General features: G+C 38.6%; 1 protein-coding gene across 1 annotated transcript in view; it reads right to left on the bottom strand.

Moving 5' to 3' along the window:
* NEK10 (NIMA related kinase 10) overlaps positions 1-26,023 on the bottom strand; it is a 104,386-nt gene that overhangs the window by 51,321 nt on the left and 27,042 nt on the right. The window contains exon 22 of the mRNA XM_072851443.1: positions 13,859-13,934. Coding sequence (XP_072707544.1) covers positions 13,859-13,934 — 76 coding nt within the window. The remainder of the gene's footprint in view (positions 1-13,858; positions 13,935-26,023) is intronic.

Here is a 26,023-nt window from a genome sequence, read left to right as displayed (position 1 = left end):
AAACTGTGAAGGCCAAAAGAGCCTCATATGTGGTAAGTTGTTTAGGCTGCATATTTGAAAAATATTGTAAGCCAAGATATTCTTTTGCTCCTGCTGATCCCAGTCACTCTTTACCACCACTGTCTGCTCTGCTGTGCCAGCACAAGTACCTCTACAGCTGCATTATGCGTCAGACCAAAGACCTGATGCACCTGAAAAATAACCTGAATTATTTTTCAGGCAGGTCAGTTCTCTAATCTAGTTCACCATCATATGTTTAGGCAAATGCTTGTATTGGCCCAGGAGTGGTATGGCTGTTTGGGTCTTTTTTTTCAGGGCTGGGTTTTTTTCCTTGAATCATTTAATTGACACAGTTTCTGTCACAGCCCTAAAAACAACTGGTACTGGCAGAAATTTGGGAGGCTTTCTCTAGGGAAGAGAGATACTAAATACAACTGTCAAGAGGCCAGCTGTATAAATATAAAAGCAGCTTCCACTGAAATACAACTTTCAGTTTTACTCTTAGTTCATAATGCTCAAGTGAAACTTTTTTTTACCTTTGCTAAGTTAGAAAAATTTAGTCAATCAAAATATAACTGAACCAAAAAATGTATTAAAAACTTCAGAATATCTCTTCTCAGTTCCTCTTTCTGAGCATAAAGCCTATATAAAAAGCTGCTGAAAAGAGTGGAAGAATTTTATTGTGAGGACTTGTGTGTTCATACTCAGAAGTAGAAGACCAGTGAGGTACATTCAACTACTATGTGTTCTCCCACCTTTGAACTCTGTACTTTTCCTGCAAGAGAAAAGTACATCTCTGGCAGTTAGAAAGGATTCATGCATTTATGTGACAGACAGACCTTTTTTTTTGTGGCAACTTTATATTTTCACTGCTTTTACAGATATGAACCTTTAGCGCTAGTGAAAACAAGTTATTTCTGAATCTCATGGAGCAGTAGCAAAAAAGCACCTCATTGCATAAGCGTCTTTTTAAAAAGTAGCTTTAAAACTGAAGGATACATTTCACTGATGTTCACCGAGTATGCTGCCCAAGAGACATCCATATGTAAACGTTCTCGTGTTTGAATATATGGAAAAAAATGTGCTCCAAAAATTCCCAGATATGGCAATTGCGTACTTGCTGGGACACCACTGGGCAATTTCAAAGTCTTCTGCTTAAGTATCAATGGCAGCAGGTAGAACAAAAAAGCTGCCAAGAATTCTTGTAACGTATAGGGTCATATGTACTTGAAAGCATTGAAGATGTCAATATGACAAATTTGTTCGAATATAGTTATGCCAGAAACTGTGTTGCTAGCTGGATAAACCAATCTATGCTTAATTTGACAATGTGGAACAAAGAATTAAACTAAAAAAAGCATGACAGTATCTGCCTCATGCTATCTAAGCTGAACTAACTTCTCTACAAGTATGAACAACCTCACTATTTTTTATACATATGTGTGTGCATGTCTATGTTTGTTCATATATATATGTGCATACATATATACACAGTACTACTCAAAGATACATTTTGGGCCTCTAGAATTTTCCAGCCAGAACAGTATTCTGTGAATATTTTATTTCAGAAATACAGCAATTAGGGAGCATTTGCAGTATAAAAATTTACAGTACTATTGACTTACGCTGGCAACAAAAATTGGGAGAACTCTCAACATAATGTAAGGGCCAAGGTTATAAATATTTAAGTACACTTTACAATCAGACCACAAGTATTGGTGTTTCATGGGCTTTTACGTGCATTTATCCCCAACTGAAGGTTTTCTATAAACTTTTTTTAAAAAAGTTAAGCATCTATTTGCAATGTTTTTTCCCCTCATCAGGATACAGTCACAAATATAATGTGTAGATATATTGGGAAAATATCCCATAAAGATACAATTTAGTTTGAATTTGGCCTTCTTTTCTATACACTGTATCTGTTGATCTGGAAAAAACTTGCTGTGAGTCAGTGTGTAAAACTACTACACGTTTCTAGGCCTTTACTTTTTTAAAAACTTGTTTCAAGGACAATTTAAAAAGCCTTGCAGGCTCTATCAGAAAAGGTGATGTTTATAGTAAGCTGCTTCTTCCTTCAGTTGTCTTATTATTCCTGAAGAATGTCATGAAGTATCACCTTTCACACTGTAATGAAAATACAGTTATCTAATTAAGCTCTAAATATGCATAGGTGTTTCAAATGGTTTTATACTTCTGAATTTTCAAGATTATCATATGCATCTCTGAGTAAATTATAAGGACAAATCAAAGTATCATTAATATGTAGTTTAGTGTTCCAGTATTACATACAGAGCCTCTGGGAAGCTTAAAACAGAAAACCACATTAAAGTTCTAATTTACTCCTATTACTCCTTCAGACACATCATGGAACAAACCCTAAAACAAGAGGAAGCATAAGCCAGATTCCGAAACTTACAAAATAAAATTTCTCTTCGATGTGATTTTTGATTTATATTATTAAAGGCAAGCATCACTGCATGGTCCACACATCTGGTGTTCTTATTCATACAAAAATACCTAGCAGATTGTCAAGCTGTCAGCTTTAACAGAAAAGCTGTAGATAAATTTTATCTGTAAGTTGTGGCAAAGTGCTATCCATGTACATAAAAATTGAAACACTCATATTCTAAAAGGTACTCATAACATGCATCTGACAGATACTTCTAAGAATTGATTCCTTCCAACCAGAGATGTTTTCCAGTGAATTATAACTGCAATTTCTTATAAAATGCTTTGAGGAATTGCCTTAAGTCTGTGACTGTACAAACAGCTCAAGAAAATAAAAAGGTTTTTTTCCTTTTATCTATGGAGCAAAAATCTGAACGCTTAAACAATGGAAAAGGATTTTGCTTATTGAGCTATACACCTTTCAGAATGAACTTCGTTCAGTACCTTTGTCCAAATAACCAAGCTCATCAAGAAATCGCATGAATATTTAAAATTGAAAGGGAGACATGGAAAAATAAGTATCTGCAAGAAGATGACCACAAGCAGTAGCAAATCCAGTTCTACAACAACACTAAAATAAACCTAAATCTTGAATAACTGATTTCATATAAGGTGTTAATTTCCCCTAACTTTAAACTGCTATAAGCTAGATTTATGCTAAGCCAGCACTCCAGCTGCCTCTGTAGCAAACGGAGAGACAGACACATCAAGTGGTTGATTCATCTCATCCTAAAATAGCTGTTTAAGATAGATGGGATGAAATTCATTACTGAAGGGCCTATTTTTTTCAATTACTTTCAGTAGTCATCTAGCTGCTTGACTTGACTAAAATGCCTAGTTTTTGAATGACTAAATATAAGCAAGATGAATCCCAGCCACACAGACACTTGTTGCTGACAGTAACTTGTTTCTGACAGTAAGGTATGAATTAGATGATTTTGCAAGTATTTGGATTTCCTGGAACCTAATATACAATATAATTAAGTAATAACTACTGTTCTGTCTAGCAATCACATTCAGTATGGATTAAATGTAAAAAAAAAAAGAAAGCAGACAGCTGAAGATTTTACCTGAATAAGATGGTAACTTCATTGTCTTCTTTTACACAGAATTTAAAATTCCCAAATCTAAGTAAAGTCTGTTGATCCAGATGCCTGCAAAAACCCCTCACGAAAGTCAGTAGATTAAATATGAGCATAGGGTCATAACATAATAATCTAGGCATAACTTGTTATATATTTTAATATTAAACAAATAACTTATTGCTTGATGGCTCACTTACAAACATCAGCTGAAAAAGTAAGGCTGCATGGGAAACTGGGCAAAGACTAAAGAGAAGGAAGGAGGAGGTTTGAGATATCACCTCATTCTATTCAGCTCACTCCCTAATCGCAGTAATGGGCACCCTTGAGAAAAAGGCCAGAAGCAAAATAGGACAAGTGACCTAAACTGAACTGTCACATGATCCTGTGATGAGAAAAACATTTAATTCCACAGTTTTCTTCTCTAAATTATCTATAAAATTCTTTCCAGGAATAAACTAGAGCCTTTATCAACTCTTCTTGAGACAGGAAGTAGAAAGAAAATACTGTACACGTTAATTTGTAAATAGTAATCAACAAAACCTACCAAGAAATTACATTTACAACACAGTCCTGCATCTCTCATTTTAATAACTGGGCACCTTGATCTCTATAAAAATACACAGACTACTTGTCTGCAGTTGGGATCATATAGCTAATTCACTGCTACATTCCTGGATAACACTACTACCTCCTCAGTCATAAAATCATTGACCCTTGCTTGTGCAGCTCAAATTGTGAAGAGCCTAGACTCAGAAGAACCTGAGTAGTAAAACAGGAAAAGAGCTTTCTTCAGCAGAATAGATAGCAAATGCAGATATATACATCTGTTTGAAACCATGGGGTATTTAAATTCAACCTCCTTATGACATTCCTGTAAGCAATGACCAGCCATAACCAAGAAGTTTGAGAACTCCAGGTGTGGAAAATGTGAGTTGCCAATGTGAGTAACATAAAGGCAGTTTAACTCCAAATTATTAAACCCACAAAATGCAGTTTCACTCCAAATTATTAAACCCACAAAAGCTATTCAAGTATCAGCAAATAATTTATTTTTACCTCTCCCCTCTTTCATTCAAAACAGACTCTTCCATAATGTCCATTTTAAATAAGATCCTGATAAGACTAGGGACGCATCTCAAGCAGAAAATATGGTCACTTATGGTAAGAGAGGAAACGGAAGGAAAGACTACTGGCTGCTCTGCCTGCAGATGACTCAAACATGAACCTCTTGTTCATTTAGAAGGCATCAATGCCCCTTTATAGCATTTCTTAACCAGATGACTATCCTATTTCTGATTGTAATTATTTTATTTCAGTTATGCTAGAAGAGTATTACAAACATTCAGCCTCCAACTTGTTAGTCAATTCTTGATGTGACTCTTCTTTCAGTCAGATGCCTAGCATACCTCATGCTGCCTCCAGTAATTCTTAAGCCACAGCTGGCCTGCCATTCCTTGAAGTAGACGCTGAATCTACTACTGCACAAAATAGGAAAGGGTAAAAAGAGGAGAGCAGACTCTTAAAAATGCAGTATTAACATTTCCCTAATGAGACATGACCACTTATCACTCTGATGCTTACTCTAATAATGTCTACATAGCATCCAAGAACTCTATTCTATTACACTGGCATGTGCTTTCACTTATTCTACCATTAAAGTTATTGTAACAACAAAATCATCATTCTGCACAAAAACTCAGCTGTGGAAAAAAAAATCCAAGAAATAGTATAAAACAGAAGGAAGAAACCAAGGAAAGACTAAGGCACAGTTTGAACAATCCTTGACAGAGCTTCGAAATCTGGCTACTATGAAAAAGCAAACAACTGAACAAAAGCCACACCGGAAACTAAAGCCCAAGACCCAAGTGAAAACAGGAAATAGCTTCAACTGACTACCAAAGACATGGTAAAACAGCAAACACACTATTAAGGAAACATCAAAGACAGCAAGATGACATATAATGGCACTAGAAATTGAAACAGCACACCATATACTGAGCAGCAAAGTAAAGCAGAACAAGAAATAGTAAAGATTTAGAAACAGTAAGGATCTGCCAAGATACCAATAAGGCTGACATCTAGGATAGAAGAGAATGGGAAAAAACAGAAAAAAACCACCAAAAGTATTCCAGGTTCCTGTAGTTCAGATGTCAAAGTAACACAGTTCATCTAAATGTAGCTTATTTGACATTACTTAAAAGAAAAATTTAAAAAGAATAATTCTAGCAAACAAATACCAGTAACATTGGACTAAAAGACATTTACAAGCTCATAAATTAGTTTCATGAAATGACTAAACTTATTCTAATAAAAAGTGTTCATTCATTATTATTATCTATTCCAAAGGGATTATAAATTAAAAGTCTTAAGCCATTGAGGGAAAAAACATAATAATTAATATACATTAAAATAATTGTTATACAAGTTCTACAGAAAGAATTATTTCCAAGAAGTACATTGTTGGTTTATAATCTGTTATGTTGGTAGAATAGTACTTTTTTTTTTTCCAGACAGCAGCTTAAATTCATCATGGAGTCCATAAAATTATTACATACTATACTTCTATTTTTATTTCTTTGCAAGCATTAAACAAACTCTTTAGAAGCTAGATCAGCACCACTCACTTGTTAGAAAACAAGTATAGAAACTAACCTGTATGTTTTCACACTCCCTTTCATCAAGAAAACCTATGCTATGATTTTAACTTACTTCTAAGCTTTTGTGAGCAAAACAACTCTTTTCTTAGGATAGAAAAAAACATCTGTATGAACTAGTCCATGTCACTTCCGCAGTGGCCTGCTTTGTTTTAGTCCAACTTTTTTTTGCATTCTCTGTTGTCTAGTCCTAATTTATGTCTTATGGAGGGGACTTCTATCATTTCCACTGAAACAATTTTACAGAGATAAATACAGGTATCTTCATGCTTCCTTACTTTGTTTCACATCATTTCCAGTCTTACTCCCATGTATAATGCTATGTAATACTGGATGTGGTACTAAGTACATTCCAAATGTGAGGTGTGTCCTGGTTTCAGCTGAGATAGAGTTAATTTTCTTTATAGTGGCTGGTATGGGCCTATGTTTTGGATTTGTGCTGAAAACAGTGTTGATAATACAGAGGTGTTTTAGTTGTTGCTGCACTGGTCAAGGACTTTTCAGCTTCCCGTGCTCTGCCAGGTGCAGAAGAAGCTGGGAGGGGACACAGCCAGGATAGTTGATTCAAACTGACCAAAGGGCTATTCCAAACCACATGACGTCATGCTCAGTATATAAAGCTGGGGGAGAAGAAGGAAGGGGGGACATGCAGAGTGATGGCGTTTGTCTTCCAAAGTAACCATTACATGTGATGGAGCCCTGCTTTCCTGGAGATGGCTGAACACCTGCCTGCCCATGGGAAGCAGTGAATGAATTCCTTGCTTTGCTTTGCTTGCGTGCGCAGCTTTTGCTTTACCTATTAAACTGTCTTTATCTCAACCCTCGAGTTTTCTTACTTTTGCTCTTCCGATTCTCTCCCCCATCCCACCGGGGGGGAGTGAGCGAGCGGCTGTGTGGTGCTTAGCTGCCGGCTGGGGCTAAACCACTACAGGTGACAGTTGTTATTTAGCCAAACTTGTTACTTAATAAAAATTATATAAAGTTAAATAATTTGGTCTTTTTTTAATAAGTCAGTCTCTGCCAATGACTTATAATGTTCTTCCTTGAAGTTCATCTAGCTTATCTTTTTAGTAATGGTATGTCCATAATGAAACATAATGTTCTATGCAGAGTTGCACTGTGGCATACAGATAGAGACAGTATTATCTGCCTGTCCTCAGCTATACTGTCCCCGTGGATTCCACCTCCAATTGCAATGGACTTTTTGCCAATATGTGTTATTATAAACCTATGCCTAAACTACAACAACACTATCACAATTACATTTAATTGCTATGTTTCATTCTCAGAGTGAATACTTGTATGAATCGACTTTCAGAAGATCCTCTGATAAAAATGCTGTGTTAATATACTGAAAGGATTATTTAACTTCTGTTACCTTTCTAATCAAATCAGCAAATCGTCTCCAGGAGCCAGCTGTTCCATGAATGGCAAAACTAAAGCACGACTAGTTTTCACTAGTTTTCTACTCTCCCTCACCCCAGAGTACATTCAGTTTCTTATTCTCTTGGTTATCTAAACACACCAAACTAATGTCACATGACAGCATGAACTGCAGCTTATTTGGAAGGTAACATTTCAGCTGAGCTTACACAGTTTTCTCACCAAAAAGATTAAACGGTCTCTCTACTCGCTACCCATCACCAAATTTTCACAAACATTGAAAGAACCTAACCCTCAAATTTGGTTGACATTGGTGAAGTGGTTCAGAGGCTGGTTTTGGAGGAAGAAACAACTGCTGGAAAAACTGGTAATCAGTTTGATCATATAGCATCATAAAGGAAGCTAAAAATTAAGTATGTATGAAACCACAACATACTCCCTTATCTTAAATTACCCTTTCCAACACAAAAAGCTTTAAATAAGTGAAAATATTATCATGTTACCAGAATAAGCAATGAGAAAAAACAGCTACTGCAGATCTCTGCATGAAATCATATCATAATATTGATTTATGCAGTGCTCTTACAAGATATGGCTATAAATAGAAGCAGTAACCAGTACTAGAAAAGAAATTTGGGTAACATAACACAGCATGCAGACTGACTGTGTAGTCCATGAACAGAAATTAAGATCAAGGAATATTCTCTCCTCCACAGCAGAGAAGATGAGGGACACAAGTAAAATAGTACCTCTAATTACCACAAAAATTAGTTTCCTTGAAACACCACAAAGAGAAAACACCTCAACTTTAGCGCAAAAAGCCAAATCTTACATAACATTGCTCTGTGTATCAGTTTTCCAACATTTTAGAACAATTATGCTTCAGAAAGATCACGTTAGTTCACCAACTCATGTGGAACATTCTCACCTACTTCTTAATGCTACCGAGGGGTCTGCTCTTCTTCACGGTTTCCCAACAGCTTTTCAAGATCAGTCAAGTTCTCAAGGAATTATTATAGGATTCTCTATTCCATCCCAATCTCAAAATTTACTTCATTTCCCAGAGCTTTTCTAAAATTTTGGTATTACAAAAGCAGTTATCATAACCATGACTCAGCTAACTTTTACTCATATCTCTTGATCTGTTGTCAATACATCCCCTTCATAAGTCACAATCCTTTTTGTGAAACAAAGAAATGGCAGGTATACAAGAAAGGAAACATCATTCTCTCTAACCATGTACAATTTGCTGTGTCTCTTCTGGGAAGCCCTTCGAGACAGCAGGATAATAAAGACTCTGTCACCACTAACTTGGAGCAGATTGTTTCTGGTGACTTATGAGCTGGAAAAAGACTTCAGAATTCATTATCAATTCCCTAAAGCACTCTTTTCCTCAATTTTTAATGTATTAAGTGTAAACACATCCATTTAATACATTTGGTATTCTAAACATACACATTGCTGGATTTTTTAATTCAAGGACTTAACCAATTAAAAGGAATTTCATTAGTACGATAGTAGAATAAAACCTAGCATGAAGTAGAGTTAAAAACCATCACAATTACAAAGCATAATTGTATAAGCCCCTCTCTAAACATAAAACAATGTCTGCTGTTATTTTATGATGACACAGTTTTTAAAAGATTGCATTAGCAAATTTATTCAGTCAACCCCAAAACAAACATGTTTGGTACATATAGTGATATATTTTTATCTTAACCACTATGCATAATGCTGCATAGCCAAATTTAAACAATAAGCATCAGACACTACTTTCGACATTTATTGTCTTGTTTTGTACTATACTGTCTGCTCCAAGTAGGGTGGGTTGCATCTCAAACTACCCAGAACTATTACCCTGTCAATTCAGAAGAAAGCACTTTCTGCCACTCTAAAATGACAATGCTGTCTCACAGCTCTTTCTCTTCCTCCTTTCCTTTTTTTTTTTGTGCAGGAACTAATACTGCTGCTCTTGGTAGATATGCATTCCCAATATTTTGATTATTTTATAACCCTTCACAACTACTTAAATCATAAAAAAAAAACCAAGCCACAAAAAAAAAAATCTACTGCAAGCACTGATTAAGTCTATAGCTCTGACTTCTGCTTCATGACTTGTGTTAAAATACTCAATCAGTTCACCTCATTCCTTGTGAACAGGTTTCCATATCACAAAGCCCACTGTCACACACAGTACTAGCCAAGTACCGTGAAGGTGGCATCCAGTGCATTCAGCTGTTTGCAAAATGTTTTTAACATTCTTAAATTATTATGACATTGGAAAGACTTTAATGCTTTAGCCTGTCATTTTAAATATTACTCAAGCATACTTTTTAAATACAAAGAGATCAGTCCTGTATCCTTGTTCTCTTTTCTGACTGCAGACAGGCAAGGATCACTGCTTCCATGATTGTGCCTGTGGAGTAGAACTGACAAGTAATGTCCCAAAACACCACTTACTGAGAGACTGCAACATGTAAGTGACATTTTATCCTCATGCCTACATCTAAATAACTGGACAAAGAGGTAGAAAAAGAACTGCCAAAGTCCTAGCACTGATGTGAACTTCCATATATGAAGACAGGGTATGAGAATATAATAAATGTGGTATAAGCAAACATTAAAAAAAAAAAAATTAAAACACTACTCTCAAATAAAAATTTCCCATAAAATGTGAAAAGACCCAAAGACATCAGAGACAGAATCTAACAGGGAAAAAAAAAAAACGTGAATGTAGATGGGATAAGAAAATTACAGCTCAGTGACCCTGAAGGCCACTGGGGCATGGTTTGGAACCTGACACTTCTAACAACTGATCTAACTTGCAGACACTTTACCCGTAACTGTTGTTTAAAAGAGCACAATAAATTCCCATCAACAGCTTCTCTGCCCAGTTATAACTGAACAAAACAAATCAGTTATTTCAGAGGAGCTGAAAAAGACGGCACATAACCAGTTAAACCAAACACTTAACTACCCAAACAATCACTCGCAGATTGTGCATCTGTGGTGGGTTGACCCTCGCTGGATGCCAGGTATCCACCAAGCTGCTCTATCACACCCCTCCTCAGCTGGACAGGGGACAGAAAATATAACAGTAGGCTCATGGGTCGAGATAAGGACAGGGAGATCACTCAGCAATTACTGTCATGGGCAAAACAGACTAGACTTGGGGGAAAATAATTTATTGCCAATGAAATCAGAGTAGGATAATGGGAAATAAAAAGTAAATCTTAAAACACTTTCCCCCCACCCCTCCCTTCTTCCTGGGCTCAGCTTCACTCCCGATTTCTCTACCTCCTCCCCCCAAACAGCGCAGGGGGACGGTAAATGAGGGTTGTACTGAGTTCATCATACCTTTCTGCCGCTCCTTCCTCCTCAGGAAGAGGACTACTCACACTCTTCCCCTGCTCCAGCATGGGGTCCCTCCCACAGGAGACAAGTTCTCCATGAACTTCTCCAGCATGAGTCCTTCCCATGGGCTGCAGTTCTTGAACTGCCCCAGCACGGGTCCCTTCCACAGGGTACAGTTCTTTAGGAACAGACTGCTCCAGCGTGAGTCCCCCACGGGGTCACAAGCCCTGCCAGCAAACCTGCTCCAGCATGGACTCCTCTCTTTCCACGGGTCCACAGGTCCTGCCAGGAGTCTGCTCCAGCATGGGCTTCCCAAGGGGTCACAGCCTCCTTCAGGCGCATCCACCTGCTCTGGCATGGGGTCCTCCATGGGCTGGAGGTGAATATCTGCTCCACCGTGGACCTCCATGGGCTGCAGGGGGACAGCCTGCCTCACCATGGTCTTCACCACGGGCTGCAGGGGAATCTCTGCTCCGGCGCCTGGAGCACCTCCTCCCCTCCTTCTTCACTGACCTTGGTGTCTGCAGAGTTGTTTCTCTCACATATTCTCACTCCTCTCCTCTGGCCACTTTTTCACAGCGTTTTTTTCCCCTTCCTAAATACGTTATCCCAGAGGCACTACCACCATCACTGATGGGCTCGGCCTTGGCCAGCGGCGGGTCCATCTTGGAGCCGGCTGGCATTGGCTCTATGGGACGTGGGGGAAGCTTCTAGCAGCTTCTCACAGAAGCCACCCCTGTAGCCCCCCCGCTACCAAAACCTTGCCATGCAAACCCAATACAACATCACTCACAGACCGTGCTATGCTTCAGCAGTATTTGGGGAACCAATTAAGGCAGCTCTGCAATCACCTTACTTTTGCTCACTAAGAAGCAGCATATGCATTAGTTTTCAAGGTACGGAACTTGAATATTTAACACATTACAAGGACTCACTCTTGAAGCCATTTTAGGATTTAGCAATTTCTAGGGATTAAGTGTCAATTGTTATCGTTCTGGCACTAGGAAATCACAAGTAACGATTTCAAAAGTGGCAACATGAATTATATTCAACTGCCGAACACCTGAGTTCTTGACTCTCCCTCTTAATTCAGAAGAGCCACCAGTAGCTCCCCTGATAGCCTGGAACCTTTAATTACTTAGTACAAGCACGCAGGCCAAGCATTCTGGCAGGTGTATGGCCATCACATGCGGTCGCCACAGCAGAAAAGAAGACTGAAGAAGACTGAGATCAAAATGGCCTGTAAACTTCTGCGAAAGATACTGTCAGTGCCCCAGCCAGCACAGTGGTCTTAGAAGAAATTTAGGATGAAACCACTTCCAGTTTTACTTGGATATAATGTTTTGTCAGGTTTTTCTCCTTATTGGCAGGTATTTTGTAAATTAAAAGTTCTGATGAAAACAGAAAACAGTATTAGAGTATAGACTGTATGCTGTGCAACATTCCTGGTTTGTTTATGTGTCATTCATTGTAGTTTTCTTTTTCTATTCTCTATGCCAAATAAAATTCACTTTACTTGCAGGAGCTAGAATTGGCAATTTATAGTAGTGGGGAAAAGAGCACCAGAAAGTCCCTAAAAGAAGAAAACCAAAAGAAAACCTACTTCTGACCTCAGAAAGCTGGACGCTGAGTAGAAGCAACAGAGTGAGTCTGACAAGAGGGAACAGCAGCTGTATGTAAAAAGGTGTTGCAAAGAAGCTGGAACAAGCCCATGCGGCAATGAGAAATATTTTGATCTGCAAGGCTTCAGCTGAACATATTGTAAACATATTTCCTTAATAAAGCAGTAGTTAGGGTAGGCAAAGCTTAACCAATAATTTTGCAAATGGAGAGAGAGATCCAGAACTGTGGCACAGATTAGCAATTCCTTAATTAATTTCTGATGTTAGCATTTCAATCAACAGAAATTCTCAGCTTAAGCGGCAGGCCCAGAACACGTCAAATGCTATTAGATGAATACTGAGCTTGTGCTTTCCACAATTTAGATTTTTAGTCAGATTACATTTGCTCCCTTTTGTTCACAATACAGTAACCTGAATTAACAGGCATGTTTGTTATTTATACATCATGCAACACAAACATCAATACTCTGTCCTGCCCACAATTACTTTTGTTTGAGAGAATCTGACATGCATATAATACTCTCAATTACATACACTGTTTACATATTGAGGGGAACCTTTTGGGCAGGAAATGCTTTCTATTTCATGGTCTTGAGAAAACAAAACACAAGTCAGTAGTAATCTAGGAACTTAGGTAGCTATATTGGTACTGCAATTTAACACAATATGGTTCCTCACTTTGGCTTGCTCACAAATGGATGCTAAAGGAAACCACAGCTCATTCAGCAGACTGAATAATGGATTGTCTAAGGCAAAATTTTAGAGCAGTCATTCATGCGTTTACTAAGCTTAAATTACAAACAATGTGTCATGCTTTTCCATCAGTGAAAATTTCAAACTTCAGAAAATATTTTTTCAGTTCAATTATTAAAACCAAATGCCTACTGATCCAAAACAAATCCACTAGCACCGATTTCAAATATTTTTCAGAAGGTAAGTTGTCCACACATACAATGTAACTGAACATTGAAGCCACAATTACATTAAAAGCCATTAAAATTAATTTATATTGTTTACATATATCTTCTTATAACTTGAAAACACATTTCTTTATCTATAAGAATATAGATAGATGAATAAGTTACTATATAACCGCAGTTAATTCATTTTTGCACCAACTTAACCCACAGTAACCGCCATGTGCAAGAACAGGCAACAGCAAAATAGGCAGCCAACTAACTACTGCAGAGTAGCTGTGGGTGGGTAAGTTGCACCTTGTTCGTTACTCCATTGTAACTTGCCTGTCTGCTCCAGAAACATAACCACGAAGACGGAAGTCACTGGACTGAATGTTGTATGCAGGAGTACTTACCATGAGTATAGAATGGTTCCCACTACTGATGCAAGTTTGCTGTTTTCTTGCTTTTGTTTTGCAAGCCCAAAGTCAGCTACAATAAAGAAAAAAAGATTCACGTGTCAATAACCACCCTCTTTGCATGACAATCAGTGCTGGTTCACAACAGCTAAAAAGTTGGGGGAGAGTGGAAAGGAGGTTTGGGGTTTTTTTATCTTTTATATTTCACAGTACTGGACCATACTATCTTCCTATCTCCACATTAATCAATAACTTACATTTGAATCTGGCCTACCAGCTTTAAAAATATTATAAACACACCTCTGATGCTTTCAATCCAAAGTACATGACCAGTTTCAGGTTTCTGTTAATATATTCCAATCAATTGCATGACAATGGTAAGCATTTAAAAAACAGTGATCTAATGCCCAAATTAATGGAAAAAATAATGTAATGAAGTTAGTAATTATTTCGCTTTCCTTCAAATTATGATAGCTGGGAAGGGCAGACTTTCTCAGAAATTTAATTCCAAAGGAGTATGGGGGGGGTCAAATATCTGAATAGTCCATGTTCAAAGATTGCATTTGGTAAGACATAATGGTGAATCTTAGCCTTACTTTGTGACAAAAGCTGTAGATTTAGATGATCATGCAATTATGTTAATATACGTGCCTTTTTTGTAATTATCAGGAAGTCTTTCACAAAATTGTCACACAGTCTTTAGAGAAGATATTTTTAATCTAAGTTCCATGCAAAGAGTTCAAGATTATTTTTTTCAGTTCAATACTCTACTGCTGCCTCAATGCAACAATGCAGCTAAGATACATTGCACTTTATTAAATCCAAGCACAGAGAGCAAGAGAAAATCACTGTACTTGTTAAAGTCTGTTAATATATTTTTTATTGTAATACTGCTTCAGAATTGGGAAGATTTGTGTGGTAAACAATATTGTTTAAAATATTTTAAGGCTCCCGTTCTACTTGGACCGAGTCCATAGCATTCCTATTCCAATAGTTTTTACAGTGAGATAGGTTCATAAACATTTTAGTTCAAAATGTTTCTACTCATAAAAAAAAGCTTCAGATCAGAAGAAACACAGGTAAGAAAAATTAGTTTCTGTTGGCTCTTGCTCAATGGGAGCCTCAAGGGTCTGAAAAGGAGTAGATCTCTTATTCAGAAAGGGCCTTTAATAAGAAAGCCAAATGTAGGTACCCAGGCCACAGATCATTTTTCTTTGAACAAAATGTTCAAAGAAGGACTAGCTCTGCAGTGCTTGGAAAATTTAAGTAGAAAGAATGCTAAATTAACAGGATCACTGAGAATCCTCCCTTTTGCCCTTGAGTTAAGACAGTCCTCAGGCAGTTCACTCCAGGGAATATTAATCCTAAAAGGACCAGAGGTTTTTGCAATGTTGATACTTCCCTGAATTAATTGGGGTGAATCATTCTAAATTCCCTCCTTTGGAATCCTTCACATAATATTTTATGAAGAAAGAGTATTAAGACATTACATAAATCAATAAATTCAGTTCCTGGTGCTTGAAAGATTTAGGAAAGGAAAGAGGAGAGCTGGATATCTCTGTTCCAGAAGAAGTAGGCTATTTTAATACAACATTAGTGATTATCTGGAAAAAAGAAAGCAAGGGAAAAATCAGCCAGATGGAGTAAATATATTCTCTTCCTTTTAGGCTCAGGTCCTCAGAAATGGAGGGAAAAAAACTTGTCTCACTGGCAATTACTTTTTCCAAATTCTGCTAAACCATCTTGATACCAGCAAGAAGCTCCTAAATACAACTGGTGCTGCCAGAGCTAAGGAACGTAAAGCACAGGACAATCAGCTTTACATTAAACATAAATGCTTTTCCTTAGCTTTTTCAAGCCCATAATACAGAATTGAATGAAAAGGAACTGGTAAATGTTGAACTGCATCAAACTTGTGAAATTGGTTCTTTTAATTTATTTAGGCATCTGTCTGCAGCTTATAAATTGGTCTACAACTTTTAATACTCCAGGATTCTTTATGTGGTATTGGATGCCAAAAGTTGCTACAATAACTAACAAACAAATGAAATAATTTCTGAGAACTGCGAGAGGCCTGCCTCCCATACCATTAAATGAAGATATGAACAAATACAAAGATGACCCCTATTAATTGGTATTCATTGTTTCAGCTGTGAACTGAGGCTTGATTAATGAGGAGCCACTGTGACAATTCATATTTGGCAATTGCCTAAGACAGCTTCACACCATAGCAGTATGTCTTTTAGAAGCCGGAATGTAATTGTGAGAGCAAGATAACTCAATACTTGCTCAACTTCTTATGAACTTTACTCAAGTGTCAGCTTTTAGCACAGAGACCTACATAAATCTTTGACCTGATCTAGTGATTCTTATGTTATGATCTTATTGGTCACTCCTGAATTCAAAATCCTACTTATTAAAGAAAGTATTCTTCCTGAACCATCTTGATTTACTACAGTTAGTTCATCCAGTGGTACACCAAACATTAAGACACAGGTCTTAAGTACCGGAATAGGCCCTTCCTCAGAAGCTAGACCTAACCAATTCACACATATCTGTGTGAATGCAGATGCATCTGATCACAAATCTCACCAATTTCAGAATGAAATACAAAACTTACAGCTTCCAAATATTTTCCTACAGCTTCCATTCTCACTTACACAAAAAAGCAACCTACCAATTAACAGAAGTGTTGTGAGTACTTGCTGGAAGGAACTATATCAATGCTGAGAATATCATGATAAATATCAGTAGAATAAAGGTGCCAGAGAAAAACGGAAAAGAAAAGCCCTTAGAGAATCATACTGAAAAGGCCAGTGAAAGCTTTGTAAACCAGTAAATTAGACGAACCACAACAAAGGCTGGTAAGAGCAAAGGCAAAGAGATAGCACAAAACAGGAGGAAGGGAGAGGGCAGGCAGGCCATCCAGCCACCACCACCATCAGGATGCAGAAATGCGTGCTGCATCAGTCCATCCAAAGGGGAAGTTATAAACCCACCTTAGTGATTCAGAGCAAGATTCTACGAGAAAGATGAGCTAGTAATCCTCTGCCATAAGAATGACCAGTCCTGCCCCTCTTTTGCATTGTCTCTGGAAACCAGCTCATCTGGCACTTGTGTCTTGATGAGTTTAGCTCACTCTTTTTCTAGGCTAGTTTCATGCTTCTTTAATCTAGCCCCAGACTGGGTATTGCGGTCCTAAAATCATTGAATTGTCTACCACTTCAGAGGACTCTTGTTGCCCTCTGTAGTCTTGCAATGCAGGAATAAAATTGGCATTAGAAAGGCAACTCCCTCATCCCCCCAAAATAACAAACTCCTTCATTTTGACTGTTAGATTGTCCCACCTTCCTGAAAAGTAAAAATTACTCCTTTTGGATCAAAAATAAAAGAAACAATGGCTATTTTGTAGTACAGCTGAAGAAAAACCAAAATGCTAGTAGATGACACATTTCCATGAGGAAGCAGTCTTGGAGCTTTAATGGCACCAGTGGAAAGATCCACTTACCTGCCCAAAAAGAGAGTTGTCTGTTGCTGCAAAATAATGGTTGTTTTCACCTATGCATGTCATTTTGGAAATATGATACTTTTTCTGGTTTTAAACACCACTTTAAATTTTTCAGGTTCATGTGAATTACATGCATATCACTACTACAACTTACTGTATCTTCCTAATACATGACAGTTTGTAAACTGAAGGGAATGATAGGTACACCAATCTAGCAAACAAGTTTTATAAAATAAAATTTCCATTGTAATAGTTTTTGGTGCTTTGTCTACTGTGCAACCTCAACTGACATAATTTCGTTACAGATAATTTCTCTAATGGTTGGAAGCTTGGCATCCTTCATTGAAGATGAGGATTATTTTTAAGTCTGTTCAAAGACAATAAAAAACTAACAAACTTTCACCATTAGATGGATCTTTATAAACTATGCCTAGACATGCAATTTCACCAGCAATTCACTACCAATAGTCACATCTCTCCATGGTATTATTATATTTGACTAGATTTTGTACTGTGATTGCAAACATTAAGCCTTGAGGGTATTTTCCTCTGTACATAAGGAATCTAGAAAATGAAATGTTATTTTATTTTTTTAAAATTCATTAAAAAATAGTCAAACAACCATGCAAAACAGTCCTCAAATAGGAAGAAAAATTAACACAAAATGATGCAGTATAATCCTTTATATTCTGAAATACTCTTCTTCACTTGTTTTCACTTGTTTACATTGTGTTTAGGGTAGCAGAGTAAGTGATAATAAAGTAAGATTGTTTCAGAAAACATTAACATGCTGGGGAAGAGGGCATGAAGGGAAGAGAGAACTATGAAAAAATGAGTAGGCTAACTTGAGTAGTATCTTAACATCCTGCAGAATGATCTCTTCAACTTTCATAATAGCTGAATTACAAAAACTTCCTAAATCTTAGCAGTCTCTTTAAATGAGCATTTTAGGTACGTGCAATGTTTTTTTCACTTTTTATTGACAGAATCTGCTTTTTCATTTGCCATTTTATTTCCCAAAGATTTCACCTAGTAGATTGATCTTCTACAGCAAAAACAAGAGGAAAATTTTCCAGATACTACATCTTAAACAACATTGATCTCACATTTGCACATTTGTTGCCTTAATTTATATTTGAACCCTATTTGAAAATGCCATTAATTTTTCCCGAAATCAAATACGTGCACAAAAGCATAGCAAAAAAGCAAAAACAAAAGCAAAGCAAAAAAGGAAGATGAATGGAGTATCAAATTCACTATATACGTGAACTTCAGACCTACTCAGGTCAGATTTTCACTGTGTCTCCATTGAACAGTTTATTTTTCTACCCTGAAAGGCTCAGGATGAGACAAAATCACTGTTTCTCTTCAGCAAGTTTGCAACTGTAATCAAGAAAGTTTATCAGCAACTTACTGAGTTACAGTAATCTGGAAGATAAAAATAGAACTTGAATTTTATTTTCCATAAAAGCATATCCTAAAATCAAGATAATCTGCAATTTAATCAACAGTAGTATATACTTATTCTACTCTTTTCCATCAATAGAATGGGAACAGAATTAATTTCTCATCATTCCCAAATACACCCTTCTAGTTATTCTATCTTTCTCCTTTCTGTGTGCTAATATCAATGCTTCATAAACTCAGTCTACCATCTGTCAGTTTTGTGAAGCTTGTAACTTCTGCACTAAGAACTGTAGCATTGATCCACATCTAGAACTGAGATTTGTGGAGAGAGGTGCAATTGTGCTATTAATCCACCAATAATGTCCAGAATGTTTGATTTACAGTGTGAATGTAAACAAGTGGAAAATTCCACTCAGCTTTGAAAATTAAGTACTACAAGCATTTCCTTTAATCTTGGTATGAAGGGTAGCAATTTTGATAATGAAGACTGGTTAAATGACCCATATAGTCTGCAAAAAAAACTAGCACCGATCCAAGTGACTCCGAAAAGTAGCGACTAACACACAACAGACACTAGTTATATCCACTTTACCTCATGGCCGCTGCTTCTCTGGGCATGGCACAGAATCAGGAGGCAATAGGTCTTTTAAAAAGTGCACTCAACACGCAAGTACTCTGAATTACAAAATTAACAGGTAGCTTTCTTCCAGCATACAGCAACTATTTGAATTTTTCAAGTCTCATTCACTTCACCATTCTGACAGTTCATGGCTGCCTGCTATGATTAGAAGTATATCAGACAGATGAGTTGTCTCAAAACTAGTATTCTGCTTCTATATAATCCTAGGTTTCAGTTCCATATAGATCCTTTCTGCTGCTATTGTATCATGTGTACTAAACATTAAACAGATCACGCCACCCAAAAGAGCGTATGGAACCCTTCACAATTCTCCTTGATATCAGACCTGAAAGGTGTCAAAGTGATTCCACATGGCCCTCTTTGACCATCAAGATCTAAACCTTACTGCAACTAGACAACATTGAGGAAAAGTGATGATATACAGAGTCTTCTGTTTTGTCCTACAAACAGATGCAGTTATGGAGCTCTAGACAGAAATATGCCGTGCTAGAAACAAAATACAGCTGCAGTAAAAAATACCTGCAATAAGAGCAGGTACACATTTTAAATTCAGAAAACTGTAACTTCTCTTACTGTCTAAAACTGTCTTATATAAAAAGGCTAGGCAGATTAAACTGAGAGCCACAGATAATATTGGTTCAATGAATCTCTAAAACCCTATACAAAACAACTTCCATTCAGGCTGTGCCTAAAATTCTACTTCTTTATTTTTGTGTCAGAAATTATAAATCAGACATTCAACCTGACCAGAGATGCCCAATTTCAGTATCACTTTTCTACCAATTTAAAATGAGATGTTTTATGAAATTGCAGGTTAGCATGATTTAATATTTATATTTTCATAGTGTTTGTAGCTCAACCAATTATGATTAAATGCTGTACCAGCATATAAGAGATGGTAGTTATAGCCCACTTCCTATCAAATTTATGTCAGAGATGAAACAGAACAAATGAGTAGGGTGGGCAGTTCCAGAGACTACATAACAACAGAATCCTTAAAGTTCTCTACAGTCAGAAACAGAGATCTTATATCACCACTAGCCTGGCTAGGACCAGATTGTAAATGTCTGTTTCCATTTGCAACAACATACGACTTAAAAGAGCCTGAAAAAGATTGGGATAATTCAGATTTAATTGATATGTGTAAAAGATATAATAGGAAAGGCAAAGGAGGTTATATAATCTTCACATTAGAATGAAGCACCTCCTGGGCTTAGGACTTTAATTTGTATCTTGCATAAGTTTAAAAAAAACCCAATAAACAAAGACCTGGATAAGGATAGTGTCTGATCACACTCAATATTTAAGAAAAAGAAAATACAGTGTGAATATACAGATTAAAAAATTCTCCCTACTATTACCTCAGGTATTATTTTTTCAGCAAAACCAATAGAGATGATATTCAGAGATCATTTCTAGAGAAGACCTCTCATAGCTTAACATTACATTGTGCCAGGTCAGTTGCAGAGCTCTCTGCCTGTATGAATTCTAGTTTTCAGCCACCTTTCACCATAGGTTCCTGCCTACCACGTTCTGCTGGAATTGTTCTACAAGGGCCACTTGTACGTACCAATTTTTCCATGACTTCATGACAAGCAAGCATAATTCCTTAGCAGGTTTATTTTTTTTCTGTGCTGACAGCAAGGTGGTAATGTCTCCCACACTACGTAACGTAAATTCAGAAACTGTATGAGAGGTCTTCATGGGATTTGGAACATGACTGGCTCAGTTCTCACATAGGTGGTGAGAAACGCCTACCTGTGCGTCCCAGAACTTTCTTAAAGTAGTTCATTGTTGGGGCTGCTGCATAGCCATTCACAGTACAGAATGAAAGTCTTGGCCTATAGAAGCACTTTGCTCCAGTGTATTGCTCACTTTTTTTTTTTAATCAAAATCTACCATGAGAGTCCAAAACTAAGGTACCTCTCTAGAGACAACATATTTGAAGAACGTTAGTTACAGAGGAATAAGCTGCCTTTCTTATATTGTCAGCATACAGATTCTCATAGCAAAAGATTAACTTAAGTTACTATTTCCAGAATGACTGATTGAGGAAAAGAAAAAAGAGCAGCATTATAAGATATACAAGCTTCCTTTATGAAGCAAAATAATTTGGACCATCAGAGGCCATATCTTAATGACACAGTCACACAACACTGCTTCACGGGTAGCCCACAGGAGTATTACTCTAGTTAGACCGAGACAAGTTTTGGACAGTTTTGAGATTTGAAAGACTCCAGAAAACTGACCTCTCTCTTTAGGATGACTATGCAGCTTGTAAACATGGAACTACAGTTCTGAGTAGATCTTAGAGCAGACGCTCTCCTTTTATAAAAGCTGACAGGTTAAATTGACTGCAGAGGCAGATTTAAGATTTCTCAATATTCGAGCATACACTTCCACCTTCATCTGACATTTTGTATTAACTTTCATCTAGAACCACCTGAAATTCTCAAATGGATAGTACACTTATCCACAAATACTGTGAGATTTAATTATCAGTATCTCAAATGCTCCAGTCTTTGGCATACATGGACTGTATGAGTTAGGCATAATACCACCAAATGCACCAATACAGTACATACTTACTACCATTGGAAAGAAAGTAAATTATTCTTAATTTCATTAAGGTTGTAAAACAACAAGGGTCAGTAAAATTCAGAAGTAATAGATAAAAGGTATTCAGTGCCCTCCAAATATTCAATATACACTGGTACTAATTAAAGTACTAAATAAAGTAAGTGTTTGTTTAAATATTGCAATAGTTTCGAACCAATCACTGCAGAAACGGTCAAAATAAGTTTCAGGTCTTCCACTTTCCCTCAACTGCTGGAAATCTTTGACAGAAATATAAATGCTTTTCAAGGGCAATTTTAAGCTTACATTTGAAAGTACATTTACACTTCTAAATATCTAGATTGGACCAGAGGTAAGGCAAATGTGTCAAATCAAGACAAGAGTGCCCCTCAGTGGCAGTATGTTGATATAAAATCCAACTATATGACACTTTAAAATTATATTCTGAATATTTATTTTCATCACTCAGGGACAAATGCTCCATTAAATCACCTTCTTTTGAAACTATATCATTACTAAGAATCAGAGGCTTTTAGCACATACAATTTAATAATGAAGGAATGTAAGTATGTACATCATCAGGTATAAATATATCCTACAAAACAACAGTTGCCAAATACTAAACAGCTCATTTAGTAATGGATGATGAAAAAGCAGGGCCACCACAAGGAGAGGAGGAGGAAGAGGCAGAACTCATAAACGAGACAGAAACCGCCCGATCCCTGTCCCTGAGTGTGCTGCAAGATATGCAAAAATATTTCAGCTGTCATCCCGGCAAGCACATTGTCACCCGGCTGCTCTGGATGCTGGGATAAACAGGGCCAGCAGTCTGGAAGTAGAGGGTAGTGAAGCCAAGCAGCTGAGATCCCTTTCTAGGGAAGGCAGCATTGACAAAGCGATTGGGAAAGGGGCACCAGCCCTCAGCCTCTGGAGGCGACTCCTGTCAGCTATGAAGGAAAGGTATCCCTTCAAGGAAGATGTTATATATGATCCAGGCAAGTGGACCACCATGGACAGAAGAATCCAGTACCTGAGGGAATTAGCCATGCTGAAGATTATTTATGGTGACCAACAACCAGTTACCCAAAGATCCAGATGAAGCCCAGTGCGCACAACCCATGTGGCGGAAGTTTATAGGGAGCGTACCATCGTCACATGCAAACTCATTGGGAGTACTGACTTGATGGAGTCAGTACTCCATCAAGATGGAGAGGGAGCAATAGTGGATGAATTGGCTGGCCACCTCCAGGAATACAAAGAAAATATTTCCTCCTCCCTCATCTCAGCTGTGGAGAAACTGCACCAGGAGGTGCAGTAACTCAAAGAGGACACATCATGTTCTACTCCCCACCTGTATGGACCAGTATGTCAGCTATTAGGCGTAAGTGGTCTTCTGCTCAAGAGAGAGGATATGGAGGGTACACACCACAGGCCACCCTGTGGTTTTACCTGTGTGACCATGGAGAGGACATGAGGAAGTGGGATGGAAAATCTACCTCGATCTTAGAGGCACGGGTAGGTGAGTTGCAAGGAAAAACAATCACAAATGAGGGTTCTTCCAGGAAAATTGCTGCTCCAGTTTTCAGTGGGCAGTTGCCCAGACAGAGTAAAAGGGCTGATCTTACTCGTGATTTTAATGAAGGAGTTCCTGACTTGTATATACAAGAAACGGATAATGCATATTATGACCAGGACTAGGGGGCCCTGCCTCCAGCCAGATGAGGAAAGGGACAACGGGGTTTACTGGACCGTGTGGATTCGATGGCCTGGCACATCAGACCCACAGGAGTATAAGGCTCTAGTGGACACTGGTGCACAGTGTACCCTAATGCCATCAGGCTATACAGGGGCAGAACCCATCTGTATTTCTGGAGTGACAGGGGGATCCCAACAGCTAACTGCATTGGAGGCCAAGTGAGTCTAACTGGGAATGAGTGGCAAAAGCATCCCATTGTGACTGGCCTAGAGGCTCTGTGCATCCTTGGCATAGACTGCCTCAGGAGAGGGTATTTCAAGGACCCAAAAGGGTACCGGTGGGCTTTTGGTATAGCTGCCTTGGGGACGGAGGAAATTAAACAGCTGTCCACCTTCTGTTGTAGGGTTGCCGAGGGCTGAAGAAAAACAAGTGCCGATCACTACCACAATGATGCACTGGCGGCAATATCGCACCAACCAAGACTCCCTGATTTCCATCCATAAGCTGACTCGACTGGAGAGCCAAGGAGTGATCAGCAAGACTCGCTCACCCTTTAACAGTCCCATATGGCCAGTACGGAAGTCTAATGGAGAGTGGAGACTAACAGTAGACTATTACAGCCTGAACGAAGTCACGCCGCTGCTGAGTGCTGCTGTGCTGGACGCTACTTGATATCGCTAATGCGTTTTTCTCAATCCCTTTGGCAGCAGAGTGCAGGCAACACTTTGCTTTCACTTGGAGGGGCGTCCAGTACGCCCGGAATCAATTGCCCCAGGGGTGGAAACACAGCCCTACCATTTGCCATGGACTGATCCAGACTGCACTGGAACAGGGTGAAACTCCAGAACATCTGCAATACATTGATGACATCATCATGTGGGGCAACACAGCAGAAGAGGTTTTTGAGAAAGGGAAGAAAATAATCCAAATCCTCCTGAAAGCTGGTTTTGCCATAAAACAAAGTAAGGTCAAAGGACCTGCACAGGAGATCCATTTTTTAGGAATAAAATGGCAAGATGGACGTCATCAGATCCCAATAGATGTGATCAACAAAAGAACAGCCATGTCTCCACCAACTAGCAGAAAGGAAACACAAGCTTTCTTAGGTGTTGTGGGCTTTTGGAGAATGCATATTCCAAATTACAGCCTGATTGTAAGCCCTCTCTATCAAGTGACCTGGAAGAAGAATGATTTCAAATGGGGCCCTGAGCAACGACAAGCCTCTGAACAAATTAAACAGGAGATAGTCCATGCAGTAGCCCTTGGGCCAGTCCGGGCAGGTCAAGATGTAAAAAGTGTGCCCTACACTGCAGCCGGGGAGAATGGCCCTGCCTGGAGCCTCTGGCAGAAAGCAGCAGGGGAGACTCGAGGTCGACCCTTAGGGTTATGGAGTCAGGGATACAGAGAACCCAAGGTCCACTATACTCCAACTGAAAAAGAGATATTGGCAGCATATGAAGGGGTTCAAGCTGCTTCGGAAGTGGTTGGTACTGAAACACAGCTCCTCCTGGCACCCTGACTGCCGGTGCTGGGCTGGATGTTCAAAGGGAGGGTCCCCTCTACACATCATGCAGCTGATGCTACGTGGAGTAAGTGGGTTACACTGATCACACAACGGGCTCGGATAGGAAACCCCAATCGACCCAGGAATCTTGGAAGTGGTCATGCACTGGCCAGAAGGCAAAGATTTCAGAATATCACCAGAGGAGGAGGTGACGCATGCTGTAGAGGCCCCACTATATAATAAACTACCAGAAAATGAGAAGCAATATGCCCTGTTCACTGATGGGTCCTTGTCGTATTGTAGGAAAGCATCAGAGATGGAAAGCTGCTGTATGGGGTCCTATACAACAAGTTGTAGAAACTGCTGAATGAGAAGGTGAATCGAGTCCGTTTGCAGAGGTGAAAGCCATACAGCTGGCTTTAGATATTGCTGAACGAGAAAAGTGCCCAGTGCTCTGTCTCTGTACTGATTCATGGATGGTGGCAAATGCCCTGCGGGAGTGGTTACAGCAATGGAAGCAGAACGACTGGCAGCGCAGAGGCAAACCCATCTGGGCTGCCGCATTGTGGCAAGATACTGCTGTCCAGATAGAGAACCTGGTTGTAAAAGTACATCACGTAGATGCTCACATACCCAAAAGTTGGGCCACTAAAGAACATCAAAACAACCAGCAGGTGGATCAGGCTGCTAAGATTGAAGTGGCTCAGGTGGATCTGGACTGGCAACATGAGGGTGAATTATTTATAGCTCAGTGGGCCCATGACACCTCAGGCCATCAAGGAAGACATGCAACATACAGATGGGCTCATGATCGAGGGGTGGACTTGACC

The sequence above is a fragment of the Ciconia boyciana genome, chromosome 2 (assembly GCF_034638445.1).
Source record: "Ciconia boyciana chromosome 2, ASM3463844v1, whole genome shotgun sequence".
Taxonomy (NCBI): Eukaryota; Metazoa; Chordata; class Aves; order Ciconiiformes; family Ciconiidae; genus Ciconia; species Ciconia boyciana.
This window is presented reverse-complemented; position numbering and strand designations above follow the sequence as displayed.